The 14,202-nt window shown below is 42.4% G+C and overlaps 1 protein-coding gene across 5 annotated transcripts in view; it reads right to left on the minus strand.

The window, feature by feature from the left end:
• Window positions 1-14,202, minus strand: part of WBP1L (WW domain binding protein 1 like) — a 59,495-nt gene that overhangs the window by 22,495 nt on the left and 22,798 nt on the right. The window contains exon 1 of one of the 5 annotated variants that reach the window (XM_053983786.1): window positions 2,036-2,329. The exons of 3 other annotated variants lie outside the window; for them this stretch is intronic. In XM_053983786.1, coding sequence (XP_053839761.1) covers window positions 2,036-2,135 — 100 coding nt within the window. In that variant the 5' untranslated portion in view covers window positions 2,136-2,329. Of the gene's footprint in view, window positions 1-2,035; window positions 2,330-14,202 lie in introns of those variants that run through there. One more of the 5 variants, XM_053983785.1, reaches the window with a different exon arrangement.

Genomic DNA, 14,202 nt, shown 5'->3' on the forward strand with positions numbered 1-14,202 from the left:
TCCATCTGCAATGCTACAATGCTGCTGGCTCCCAAAGAAGAAATGAAGGCAGATCCAGGGAAAGCAGTTGTTCAGTGCAGTCCAGGGGTGTAGAGCAAGGGGTCCTGGGGAGCCAAAGGTCTCACTCTGATCCTTCCATCCTCATCACATAGCTCATGGGAGGGCAATCCACTCAGCACCTCTTCCCTGAGTCTGCAGCCCAGGATCAGCATCCCTTGTGTTGAGTGAGAACAACAAAGGGCATCCCAGACAGCCAAGTGTTTACAGTCTGAATGTACCAAGTAAAAACCAAGACACAATGGAGGTGATGAGATGTTCCTGAATTCCTCCCCTACTTTCAATTAAACAGCATTGTTCAGTAACAACCCTTGGAAAAATAAATTTCTGAATAATATTTGCATGCAGGACATACTCACAAATACTTAGATTTTTTTTATAAGACTTAAAATGATTAAAACTACGAAAAGTTCAAGCAGCTCTTTCCCAGTATATCCTTTATCAGTGGATAAAAATAGTCAACAACTTTACTCTTGTGTTCTTGGGGCAACACCTTTTATTCCTGCTTCCTGTAAATGCCTCTATTGATGCCGAAAAGTTACCAGCAGAGAAAAAAGTACCATCCATCCACTGAGACAACCAGATGTTCACTGTTCCAGCAAATTAAGCCAAATTACACCTAAATTCTACTTTTACACCTTATGCAGCACCCCAACTGCACTGAACAGATCTCTAAAACAAAATTAATTCTTTAAAAACAGAAATTTTAGAGAAAAACACACCTGTGAGTCTCAAGCAATCTCAGCATTTGAAGCAGCTACATCTCACTGCAATTTGAGAGTTACCTAAAGCCATTCAGCCGTTGTGCCTGCATTTCCCCCTCTGGTTCAGTTCCTAGTTTTTAAGGCAAGTCTCTTTGCCCTGAGTGCTAACAAGTGATCTATTATTTATAGCTGTTGCACCAATCACAGAAGGTCATTGTGCTAGAGGTAGTTTCTTATGTAAAACTCTTTTCGGAATGGGGGGGGGGGTGTGGGGGTGGGGAGAGAGCTGCCTTTCACCAAAACTGAACTGATAAGGAAAAAGAGACAGCACTGTTTACTCAGCAGCGAGTTGAAGTCTTTTAGCGCTGATAAACAACTGAAAGTAGGTAGTTTAAAGCATGTTACGGTCCAATCTCGACTTTTAAATTCTAAATTAGAAACTGAAAGCAGCACTCTGATATAATTCAGTATTTATTTATTGTGGATTACAGATCACAGCACTGCTGGAAAGAGTTTACAGTTAGATTCCCCTACAGACGTGCCTCCCAAACCAAAAAAAGGGTTTGCTCTCCCCTGCCTAGGAACACATAGTTGGCACCTCCTCCAGCAGAGAGCAGCTGGGCAGTTGCTACCATTTCTCATTCCACTCGATATTACCAGCTATTAAATTATCCCAAGTTTCTTGTTCAAGCTCAAACTCTCACAAAACAATTAAAAAATCACCAAGCTGTGGGTCACAGAATGTTGCCATTTTCCATTTGGTGACTTTTGTTAGAGATGAGACACGCACACACATATATACCTCTTCCTGGGCATTTTCTGGGTTTTTTTTCTTTTTCCTGGCTTTTCTTTTTTTTTTTTTTTTCTTTTTTAAAAATCCACAGTTTTACATACAAAATAATGCCTGTACAAGGAAACAGTTCGAAGTTCGGCATGTTTTTAAGAAATGCAAATGCAATTCCATTTTAAGGACTGTGGAAAGAACCCTAAAACCCAACAACACAAAATCTCTCTGCTGCAAAGCCTCCAACAACAACAAGGAAGTTTCTATCCCTGGCTCACAGTTTTGCTCCTTCCTTGCTAATAAAAAGCGTCTCTCGCACAACTGTGCTCTCCGATCACACACCACGGGTGGGGAAGTGCTGATTGTACAGTTCCGTTTTGGGAAAGTCAGAAATCATGTCCTCAGAGGTGAGGGAAATAAAAATAAAAGTAATCAGTCGCATCCTCCACCTGAGCAAGCAGCTCCCACCGCACTTAAGCCGGTTGGTTACCTGTCTGAGACCCAGGAGGAAAGGCATTCTGCAGGCTCATCCTCCACGCCAGCACATGGGAAGGCAGGAATTTAAAGCCCCACAGCAACCATTTCTTCATCTGCTGTGGGCAGCCTGCTCCTCCGATCCTATTTAAACCAGGGCTTCCTCAGCTGGGAATGCTAAGTAAACAGGGTCCTGGGACACTGCACGCACTCGCTGGCTCCCCCTCCTCCTCCTCCCACTCCCTGTGACATATCTCAGACGCAGCCCAGCCGGCGTGTTTGCAAGAGGGAAATGACATCAGGTCAGGCAGTTCTGAAAAAAAAAAAAAACAAAAAAAACAAAACAAAAAACCCCACCCCAAACAAAAAAAAAAACTAAAACAAACCCCAACACAAAAACACACAGACACAAAACCCCCAACACAAACCAAAAATCCACACATCCACCAAAAAAAACCAAAAAAACAAAAAACCAAAAAAACCCCAAAAAAAACCCCAAAAAAACTCACCCAAAAAAAGCCCCACACCAAAAGGCAGCCCTGAACCTTAAGACTGCTGAGCTGCTGGGTGATACCAGGCAAGTTGCTGCAAACGGGACCTGTCAGGGAGCCCTGGTGGAGCAGAGTGCAAAAGTGCTCTCCTCCCTGCTAAGGGGATGCTGCAATGGAGGGCAGTCTATTAAAAATATTGTCATGAGCCAACAGCATGGTGATGATTAAATCTCACTAAGCAAAAATAGACAGTTCATCTATTTCTGAGGAGAAAGCTAAGTTTGATGCTGCCTGCTGGACAGCACTGGAGTCCTAGAAGCCACCACCATGGTTTCTCTGAGTACCTCCAGACACTGGGGACCTCGGTAGTCTTCACAGATCCAAAGCGCTTCCCTGCCACCTTCTGCCTGCCACCACTTTTTCTGACTCATAACACTGTTCAACCCTCAACTCCTGATAACAGCTGTCCCTCTAAAGAAACAGCAAAACAGCAACAACTTCCCTGATTTCAGAAGGATCAGGATTGGACCCCTTTAGCATCAGATAAGTGATGGGAAGAGTTTCAAATTTACCTCTCCCCAAGGAAAATATGACTAGCCCCATCAAAAGGTTTCTCATTCTACTTCAGCTCATTTCACATTTTCATGCCAAGGGGCAATTAAGCCTTATAAACAAATTTATCATCCGGTGCCCAGGATGGCATGTCTTGTTTGTCCTCCCCCAAGGAGTACAGCAAGTTCCACAGTGGTGTAGAAGATGACACTGCAGAAGGTAATCTAAATATAACTTCCTTTTCTACCTCCACTTTGAAAGTTCAGCAACCTCTTTTTTTGTGCTTCTCTTTAATCAGCAGCTGTCCTCGTCTGTCGGGGAGGGGGAGGGGGCCTGGGACACCATTGCCACTCCCATATGCCCCAGCAGCAGCTCCGTGGATATCTGACAGCGGACAAACTCCCCTGGCTTTTGACTTCTTTGGCTTTGGAGCCCAACACATTAAAATAAATGACAAGGAAAGGAATATACTGTTTTGTATAGTGAGGTCACTGAATGTCTTTTTTAGTAGCAGTTTTCGTAGTAATTTCAGTACTTCAGAAGAGAGAGAGAAATCACATAAAATTCTTGCAAATACTAATTAGAAATAGGAGGAAAAAAATTGAAGAGGAAACTAAAAAAAGAAAAAGCAGAACAGACACCCCTTGCCACCCAACAGCTAGACAGCTTTCAGCAGTGTCAGAAAAAGACACCCATTTTGCACATGCCAGAACCACTCAGTGACCTCCTTTGAGTTCAGCCTAGTCCAGCCCAGAGTGGTTTCCCAAATGAGAACCCCACTCTGTGTGTCCTTTCCACAACTGGGCCTACACACAAACATTACTTATTTTTACACCAACTTCAAGGCACCATCTAAAAATGCTGTTTAAGGGTAAACACATCCTTGATTTCCCTAAGAGAAAACCAGCAACGAAGCAATTTCCTGGAGGATACAAAACATTGGTGTTAACTAGCATCAGCCAGGGAATGGGATTTTCCAGCTTTTGTGCTCTTGGATCAAACAAACTTTCAACCTTTGCTTTTCCAATTCTATGGACAAACACCAGTGATATAAAAGGGCAGCTTTCTGTTTTAGTAATCTGTTCTGTGGCCTTACACTGGCCTTTGAAATATCTGATTTTGGCTGTTGCTATCCAGAGCTCTGGACCAGGCAGATCGCAGGGCTGAGCTAATGCAGCAGTTTCTAAATCCCTACTGTCAGAAGAAATCTAACTTTAACCACCCGCCTCTTCCCCAGCACACGCTCAAAAGGCAAAGCGTCATTCCAGATCTAAGGCAAGTTGTGAAGGACTATCAAAAGCAGTAACTTGGTGGAAAAGCAAAAGCATCCTAATTTATGTGTGAATTTAGCAATCCTGGAAAGACTGACACAAAAAAGGTGGTTTGCAAGCAGGCATTACCACATTCGACTGCAGCAGCAGCAGCCACCCTTTCTTGCAGTCCCTGAGTGACAGCGGCCAGTAACATGCTCCACAACTCTGCTATAGGCGACTACGGAAAAAACCCTGTAGAAGGACAAACAAAAAAAAAAAAAAAGAAAAAGAGCTGGACAAGGTAGCTCATACCCTTACAAAACACTGATCAACAGCCTTAGACCCTTTGCAAAACACCTAGGTTCTCCTAATCCTTGCAATTGCTTTGTATATACCAACTGGTATCCTTTTACCCCTTCTTTTTTAAGTTTGTAAATTCTTGCCCCAAAGCTCTGCCTGGTGGCAGTGAGTTTCATAGACAGTGGTTGTGAACAAATAGTTTCTTTCATCAGGAATGAATTCACCACCTTCTAATTTGACTTTCATATTATTAACAGGTGGGAACAGAAGTCCTCATCCATCTTCTCACCCATTCATTACTCTGTACCTGTTAGCTATCTTCTTATAAAAGATATCAATCTTCCCTATCCTCTTAATGTAAAATCTTATCCTAAAGCCCTCAGCTTCTCATTGTCCATTTCTAAAACCCTTCTAATTTTCTACTACTCTCTGCCTGGGGGAAACCAGAGCTGAAATAATAATTATTTTAATGAAAGCAAGAGCAGCTCTAAGGCAGGCTTAGCATGGGTTCACTTCCTTTATACAAACCTGGAACTTAAGATCTGCAAAGGCTACACAAGAGTGTGTCTATCCAAGATATAATAACAAAACAAATATAAATTGTGTGTGTTTGTTCACACAGCTCCTCAGTAGATGACTGTCTTGAGGGCTCTGAAAAGTCAAGACTAATGTCAGGACAGATTATGGAATCTACATTACTTTCAAAATTTGCTTGTTTAGGTAGCCACCAACCACCCCTTTTTGGTGTGTCAGCATGGATCCCACCACATAAAAGTGGTGAGCAGGTTTCTACTGGAAAAGAGGGAGTAGAGGCCTCTAGGCACTACCAGTCTATAATACTGCTCCAGAACATGCCATCTGCCCCAAACTTGATGTCCCACAAAGGATGCTGCTCAGTACCTTCACAGGCCAACACACTGTGCCTCATGACCTCAGATATAACGTGCAAGTGAAGCACAAGATGGAAGTTGTTTGACAAGACAGTCACTTTCCATGTTTGATGGGAGATGCTTGCAAGCAGGTCTGGTAACCAAGCAAGGTATAGTACTCATTTTGATACACCCTGAAGAGATCCAGTTATGATAACATGCCTGCAAGAAAAATTGATGTTGTGCACCTCAAACCTGTCAGGCTTGAAGCATGAGGCTGCTCTCAGTTGCTCCACTATCACAGTCCTAGGCAGAGAGAGGTTTTGAACAGTAAATACAGATGATGTGTAATATCCTCTTGATTAAACTTTAATACCATAGTTCTGTAGCTACATACACAGGTTGACCATAACGTTGGAACAATTTTATCTAATTATACTTCCATTTTCCCCAGTGCACTCTGTTATTTTCATGTTGATAAGAGGAGTGTTTCTGGAGCACCATTTTTGTTAGTCAGCCTGCAGCCCTGGGTGCTATGACTGAGACTTCATAAATCTGGCATGCACTCAAAACACAGTGTGAAAGAAGTACCCTCAATGAAGGTGACTTTACCTTTCCCTGTCCTGGGGATGGATTGGGGAATAAAGAACAGAAAAAGGAGAGAAACGTACAGAAAAGTGTAAAAGCAGATCTCTGTTTCTCTAGAATAAGACAACATCCAGGAACAACAAGCTCCATCTGCCTTCACAGCAAATATTCGAAAGGGACAAGTTTGCTAGCAAAACTAGCATGAGACACTGGGAGATGACCAATGCTGGAACAGCAATGCAATGCTAAATCTGCCTATGAACCATTTCTGTCTGCCCACCTGTGCACTTGTAGATACCTGAAGAGTGAAGGGCAACTTCCCCACCCCAGTGATAGCACTACAAGAACGTGATGCCTTTCCAGTGTGAGGACCAGGTGTCCCGGGTTCATGTAACATACAGCATTGGCACTGCCTACCAAGAATGCCATCAACAAATTCCAGAGGACCAAGAAGAAGAGGTCAAGCTGGTAACTTCCAGTACCTGCAAGACCTAGAATATCTACTCTTTTGCTCAGGGGACAAGTGGCCCAAAACAAACCTTTCACTCTGTCTAGTATTACTGTATTGTTTAGGAGTGGGGTAAAGTATGTCCCCCAATCCACATGCACTTCAGCTACAAAACAAGAACACTGGAGTCATTGCATTTACTATTTTTCAGGCCAAACTGTCTTAATCTTTGTTGGAGAAAGCAAAGAATAATTTCAGGAAAAGACACCATATCTGTTGGAACCGGTGTGTGAGTTAGGACTGCAACCAGTCTGATGGATCAATAAATTTTAATGTGCAACAGAACACAAGGGCTTGCACTGGTAAGAAGCTGTGCCTCTTCCCCACAGGCCATCACTTCTGTCAGCTCAGTGATTCAGAAGTGCAAAAAACTCTTGGAGCTTAGTAAGTTAAGCAAATAGGGACAGTGCATTTCAACCTCACTACTGTTACCTGTCTTTCTCTCTAAGTCACTGGTTGACCAGGGAGGATGAGACTCTGCACTTCAAAATATTCTCAGTGTTACTGAGAGCCCCAACAGCAACAGCTCATGCTTGATTCCAATTGATTCTTGATTCCAACTGAATCCCGAACAGCAATTGTCAGCCAAGCAGGCAAGTACAAATATGTACCACATCTCCACCCAAAAGCCATGTGTAAGCCCTGAACTCAAATAGTGTGCACCGCAGAGGAAGCCACTACCCACTCCATCATCTGCTATTTCAGTGAGAGCTTGTCCTCCTCTTCACTGCTCCTTTGTGGGTGAAGAAATGCCAACAGAAAAGCACTTCCCTTTGCACTTTTGTACAGCAAGCAATCCTTCCTCTGAAGCTGCCTTTTGTATTACACTATCCTAAGGGCATTCAAGGAAAGGGCAGGGAGCAGACAAGGAGTGGTTGTGGAGGACATACCCAAGAGGAGTCCTCTCCAACACCCGTGTCTGACAGAGGAGATAAAAGCAACCACATCCAGGCTCTTCAGACACTCCTACCCACTCTGTTGTTCAGCTGATGGGACAGTGGCAGCAATTAGAAGTCCAGGCTCTTCTCTGAGACCAAAATAGTTTTTCCTAAGTGTAGCTTGAGGTTTCCAGCCCTCAGTGATATTGTTCCCACTGCTGTTTAGAGCATGGAGCAGAAAACAATAGCCACAGGTCCAGCGTGCTTTTCTTCACAGCAACAGAGCTGCAGCCAAACCAATGCAACTGTAATGCCAAAGTCTGTGAGAATAATCTACTTTTGTGTGACCACTCTAACACCCACGTCTGCCATCCAAGCCCAGAAGTGTTAAAAAGCTTCAAAGTCCTTCATCGCTGAGGCACAGAGGGACTAAAGGGTTGAAAGCACCCTATTGAGAAGTGATGCTAAGTGCTTCAAAAACGATTGGGTTGATTCTGCCCCTTTAGCATTCCCAGGTTTTTGGGCACCTGAGATGCCCAAATGAAGATGTCAGGCTTCACTTTTAGTCTGAAGTGGGTAATGAAGTAATGGTAAAGCCTACTCAACTTTCTTCTAAGCCTGCTGGGAGGGGGAGAAGGAGGAGGGAGTGGAGAGTTCAGCTGTTAAATACTTGATGAGACTGCCACAGTGTATCCGGGGTGGTACAGGGACACCAGCTTGGCTCCTTGCTTTTTGGCACTACAGCTCTTGTCTTCCTGATGCCCATGTATGCAAACAGGACTTCGGTAATGGCTCAAGAGGAGACGATCTGCTCCAGACAGGGAAGAAGGCAGTCTGCAGACAGTAACAGGATACCCTAAGCACAGAATTAAGACGGTAAGTGTCTGTTCTAGTTTTAGAGTCTTGCACCATGTGGGTCCCAAAAATACAGCCTGTGTGTGCCCTTTGGTCACATCATCACAGACATGCATTGTCCCAGAGATGCTTACGAGCACAACCTTGATGGAGCACTTGGATGCCCTACTCTTACAAGTGCTATTTGATTTCTCTACAAATGACAGCAACTCACTATTTTTAGTGCTCATCTTATGGCTGCTTGGCGTTTCCCTTGGGCCTTACTTACCCTTGTTTCACAGCTTTGGTGCCAGCTCCCATGAAGCATTTTTTTGATGCCAGAAGGGATCATGCCAAGTCTGTCTGTGTTGATGCCAAAATGGCAGCTGGCTTTACTGTTGAGACAGGATTTGCCAAAACTAACAACACTAGTGCTGGGGTGAGTAGAATTGACTTTAAGGTTTTCATCTTCCTTACTCTTCTATTGCCTCTAGATTCCATGGGATAACGCTGCTCTAAATACCTTCTGGGGTCCTAGAAGATGGATTTTTCATCATAGGCCAAGTCAATAGGCAATTATACAGCAGACAGTCTTAACTTAGAGATCCTCCAAGAGAAGGATACTTTTATACATGAAGCAATTATCTGGGATGCAGCACTGCTGCTGCTGGGCCCAACTACACAGGCCAAGGCCTGCTGCAGATAAGGCAGGGCATGAACTCTCAGAGCCTGCAAATGTGTTTATAAAGAACCTACCACAAAAACAGACAATCTGTTGAAGATAAGGGTGGCTACGTGATTTACCAAGATATACCTACGACAGAAGTCTGGAGTGCACAAGAAGGTCAGGGATCAGCCAAATTGCATTACATTACCATGGGCAAGAAGATAAAATCCAAGCAAGTTAATTGCCCTTTGCCCCTTTTGCACTCTCACAAAGTGCCACTGTGTGAAAAGCCAATATTCAGATAAAATCCAGTCTCACACATGACACACAGGCATGTTGGTTATGGGAAACACCCAAAGAGATAGGAACTCATAGCAGTTGTGATAGGCAATCACACATGCAGTTGCCTGTGATTGTAAGTGATGGTACCCCCGCAAATTACAAAGTAATTTGATGTTAACCTCTGCTACTTTTATAAATCTAAAACCCACACCTTGCTCAGAAACAGTCGTGTCAAATGGGCACCTGATTGCCCAAAGACACTCAGCTCTTGCTTCAGGAACCATGCATTGGTTAACCTGACAAGAGGTAAACAATTGGTTAAACAGGCTTTGTCATCAGGTAAGACTTTGCTGGGAGGATCTGTTACGCATATAGTCTGGTCAGATCTCTCTTAAGTTTGTTGGCCTTTCCTGAGCATAAGTTTACATCTTGAAGAAGTTCAGAAAAGCTCCCCTCAAATCCCAGCAGTCTTATTTTCTGCAGCTTGTTTTACAACAAAGAGGTTCTTTCATTATGTTCTGAGAATTATGTTTCTCCAGCAGAACACCACTTCTATGTGGCTTGAACCCTTCTTTGGAGGAACAGATTTTCTGGGAAATCCTTCCAAAAAAAAAAAAAAAAAGACATCAGCAGGCACCTCTTTTTGAGCACACTGCTGGATATTATGGTTTGGTAACGTTACACTGCAGAGCACAGAGCAATAGGCTGAGGCAAATGTCCTCAAATTGCTCTCTACATATGTACACCCTCAAGAACTTCCCTATTATCCCTGGACTTTTCATTCCAGGCCCTGCCGTGCTACCTACATCTCCACTGATAAATGGATTCTGGTTTGCAGGAGACTGCGTTTGCAGTACTCAAATTACAAACAAGTGCTTTTAACTGAATATTCTTCCTCTTAGAAAATACATGTGTTCCACAATATGGTATTCCCAAAATTAAAAGTCTCTCAATTAACCCAATGGGCTGTGAAGTATCTGAGTTTTACAGGATTTCTGTTATCTAGCAGAAACACAAACTCATCTGTACACTCAAGTAGGCTGAGGCTCAGAGTTTGACACAAGCATGAGGAAAGCCCTTCCAACATGGCGTGGTGGTCTGATAAGCAGAAAGACAGACTCCTCTGCTTCCAAAATGAAGGGCACTGAAGATCACATTTCTTCATACAACCAAAACAAAGAATGAAAGGAAATCACAAGTTTAACTATTAAGAAAGCTCAATACCACAAGCATTTAAAAGATCACAGCAAAACAGTATTAAAGACATCACTTTTAAATCTGTAGACAAAACTCTATGAGAACTATTTAGTCTTAAACTCCACTGCTAGAAACTTCCTTAAAAATGCAACTTTATGGAAAAAAACACTTCAAAAACTTCATTTTAAACAAAAAATTGTCTTTTCTAAATTGAATTACTGCATTGCTTATGATCTCTCCAAGTACTTGGAATTAAAAAATGAGTAAACAAAAGTAAGGAATAAATCAGCATTGTGTATGGTTAAGGATAGATTCAAGCTGAGTTCACCTGTATCTGTGAAAGACAAAATATAAAATATCTTAAAGCCTAGTCTCTCCTGTTACACTATGGGTTCTGTTTTGACTGACATCTTTACCAGGAAAAATAGAGAAGCCCCCCAAAAAGGCCACACACTCTGCTGCTCTGCCAAGCAGAGCTAACAGCTATAGGTTTCCAGGTGCAGATGAAGCTGGTTCAAACCAAGCATACAGGGCAGAAAAATTCAGTGCCTCCCATCACCAGCTTCACCATCCTGCTTCATTTTCCCTAACCACAGAACAGGGATAGCGCCTGAAGTACTACAACCATTGGACTGAGAATACAATTAATTGCTATTCTTTCTATGCCTAGCAGAACTGCCACCGGCTACCCAAGTATTTCCTGTCGGGCTCGGCTCAGCTAGAGGCCGCCCCGGGAAGCCCGAAGTTATGCAAGGAACAGGCGGCTGGGAGGAAGCGATGCCCCGGTGTCGCGTTTCAGCACCTGCCCTGGCATTACGCAGTTTGCACTTTGCTGAAGCATTAAAGGCACTGGTGGCACCTGGAATCACAGCCAGTTTCTAAATTTCAGTGACAAACCTGCTGGCCAGGCGGCTTTGCCCTTTCAAGGGCAGATACCTCCAACACCATGTGGTCTCAACTCCCTTTCTGGTATCTGTAGGGTTTCCCCCTTAGGTACAAAACGTGTGCATAAGCTTATTTCAGAGAGTTCAGTAATTAAAAACTTAATTCAGTTTTATTTTGGGAAGAAACGTTGATACCCACAGTCTGCCTTTATGGGCATTATCTTATCCAAACTGCTGTATTTTCCATTAATGCTTATTATTCCACTGCAGGATAAAGTGCAAAACAGAAGGAGGACCAGATGATCCACACGGTTTTAGCTCTTTCATGCACTTCTCTGCAGCAAGGTTGCAGGCTGCAGGAAAAGAGAGAAGATCAAGCACTTCCTTTCTCCTTGCTCAGGCCTGGCTCCCAGACATGCATGTGCTCTAGATCACAAAACCAGTGACCTTTTACTACTGCAAACATTGCTTCTTTTGGAATTCTCCCATAGCATAAACCAAATGGTCTGTATGCGTCAGTATAAAAAAATCAAAACAGATCAAAACCTGATTGACATCCTACCTTTTTGCAGGAAAGCAGTTAGTGCTAATTAGAGTGACTACAGTAAAACAGTAAATATAAAAAAAAACCAGAAAAAGAAAACCAAAACAAACCCCCACTAGCAAAACATTTTTTTTCTTCAAAAGGTGAACAATATACATCACCCTCAGCACTCAGGAAGCTCACAGCCCTGTGGGTGACTGTTGAATGAAGAAACTCTAAGACAAGGAAATATTTTCAATTTTTAGAAATATTCACTTCTGACATATCACAGGCTCCTACAGTAGTATTTTTCCCCTGAAGAGGGTAGTTTGGGAAGTAGAAATTCTGAACATCTCCTTTGGAACACCAGGACATCAACCCTCATTTCCTGGCAACAAGTGAGAAAACTAACAACCAATTTAATTTCAGAGACCCAGCCTGCACTTTGAAAAGTCATTAAACCATTGAAAAGACATCTTCCAGGTAAAAATACATAAAGAACTGAGGGACAGACAGCAACATTTGTGAGCAGGATTTAGTTACAGATTTAATTACAGACTGACCATCAGACTTGTCCTCCTTTCAGCACTTGTTTCTTAACACAGGCTTCAAAAGTCAGGGCTGCTTGAAAATCAAAGAGGCAAACCCAGAGGCATCAGGCTGTCAAACTGCTCTGGGAACGATTCACAGCACCCAAAGCATCAACATTTCTCTACCCTATTCTTAAGGCAACTGCAATTACTAGTGTACCCACTGCCTCAACAGGAGGCATACTCCTGTGCTTGATGACCTTAAACAGAAGGATGTTCTTTCCCATTAACATAAACTCGGGCCTTAGTGCAAGATAAGGCAGTAATTTTTTCTTCTCCACTAAAAACAAGATGACTGATTGTAGTGATGTTCTTAACTTAGCTCACCTGGAAACTTGTTCCATTCCTCTATAAGCTGCTTCCAGAAGACAGAAGAAGTCTTCATTTCCTAGACTACAAGGATTAAATCAAGGTTTTACTGGCTTTCTCAGTCTGAAACTTAAACCCACCTTAAAATGTGGGATCCAAAATGGGGCATATCACTTACTAGCGTGGAGTATTACAAAATGCCTGTATAGGACAATTCTACACTGTTAAAGATTTGCTGAGTTTTTTACTGAAAGAACTGTATTCAATTTCTGGTCTAAAATCCCAGACTACTTCACTTTTTCCATTGCTAAATACTCTGCATTTTTACTTAAGAAAAAGTGAAATAGTCTTCAGGCTATTTCTTCAAGTTGTTCTGTTTAAAAAAAACACACACAAACTTCCCTCTGCATCTCAAGTGTTTTCTCTTTGTCTCCCAAACTGTTGGCACAGAGGCAGAACAAACCCCTCCAGGATCCCAGTGACCACCACAGACACTCCTCAGCAAATATTCATCACTTAATGGACCCTCCTGAACACAGATCCTCACCGAGTATCCCATAACCAATGTGCTGCCTCACTCAGGCTGGGCTGTAAAGCATCCATTGAATTAACCAAATTAAATTCATCAGCCTCCTCCCATGAGGTTGTTCCTGATAAATCCACACTGCTCATTTCCTGTTGCCTTAGAGATGCTTATAAAACCTTCAGGGATTTGTTGTGGTACTTCAGTAGAGACTGAAGCACTTCACAATTTTCTAACCTTTTCTTATTTTTTTCCTTTAATCCGACCCCCTATACATTCAATATTTATTTTCATATGTGCAGATTTACAACCAGGAGTTTGTGCACTTTCTGTTTGGGGGGTCTTTTCCCTCAAGAACCGAAAGAGCTGCAAACCCTTTCAGTCTGTATCAGTTACTGAGTTATTGTACACTCACTTCATTCATTAAATTTTAGATCAATACCTTTCTTTTTCTTTTTTTATATCTAACACTGTTTTGCAGAACCTTTTCCTAAGCCTTTGTGTGTTCCTTACTAGCTGCAATATAGTTTTTACACCAAAGGTAAATGATAAAATCAGTAAAATCTTTACTGTCCCTTCAGTTTCAGATGGATGGATTTAGTAGATGGTTTTAACATCAGCAAAATATAATGAAGATGATAATAAATTTCAGAATCCTTTTCAAATGCAGGTCTGGCATGAGAAAGAAAAATGTTAAGAACTTTTACCACATATACCCCATCTTTGGAAAGAATTCAGCATAAACTGACAGCATGGCTTTATCTTTTATAAGTGTCGACACACAGTGGACTGTCTATTGCAGTCTGAGCTCACACTGACTTGAAGTCACTATGAGGAAAAATAACTGACCATCAAAAATGTCCCAAAATTCTTGGGAAATTCAAAGCCAAGCAAAATCAAAAAAGCTAAAGCCATCTTTTGCAAATTTAAAAACA

Source organism: Vidua macroura, chromosome 8, assembly GCF_024509145.1.
Source record: "Vidua macroura isolate BioBank_ID:100142 chromosome 8, ASM2450914v1, whole genome shotgun sequence".
NCBI classification, from domain to species: Eukaryota; Metazoa; Chordata; class Aves; order Passeriformes; family Viduidae; genus Vidua; species Vidua macroura.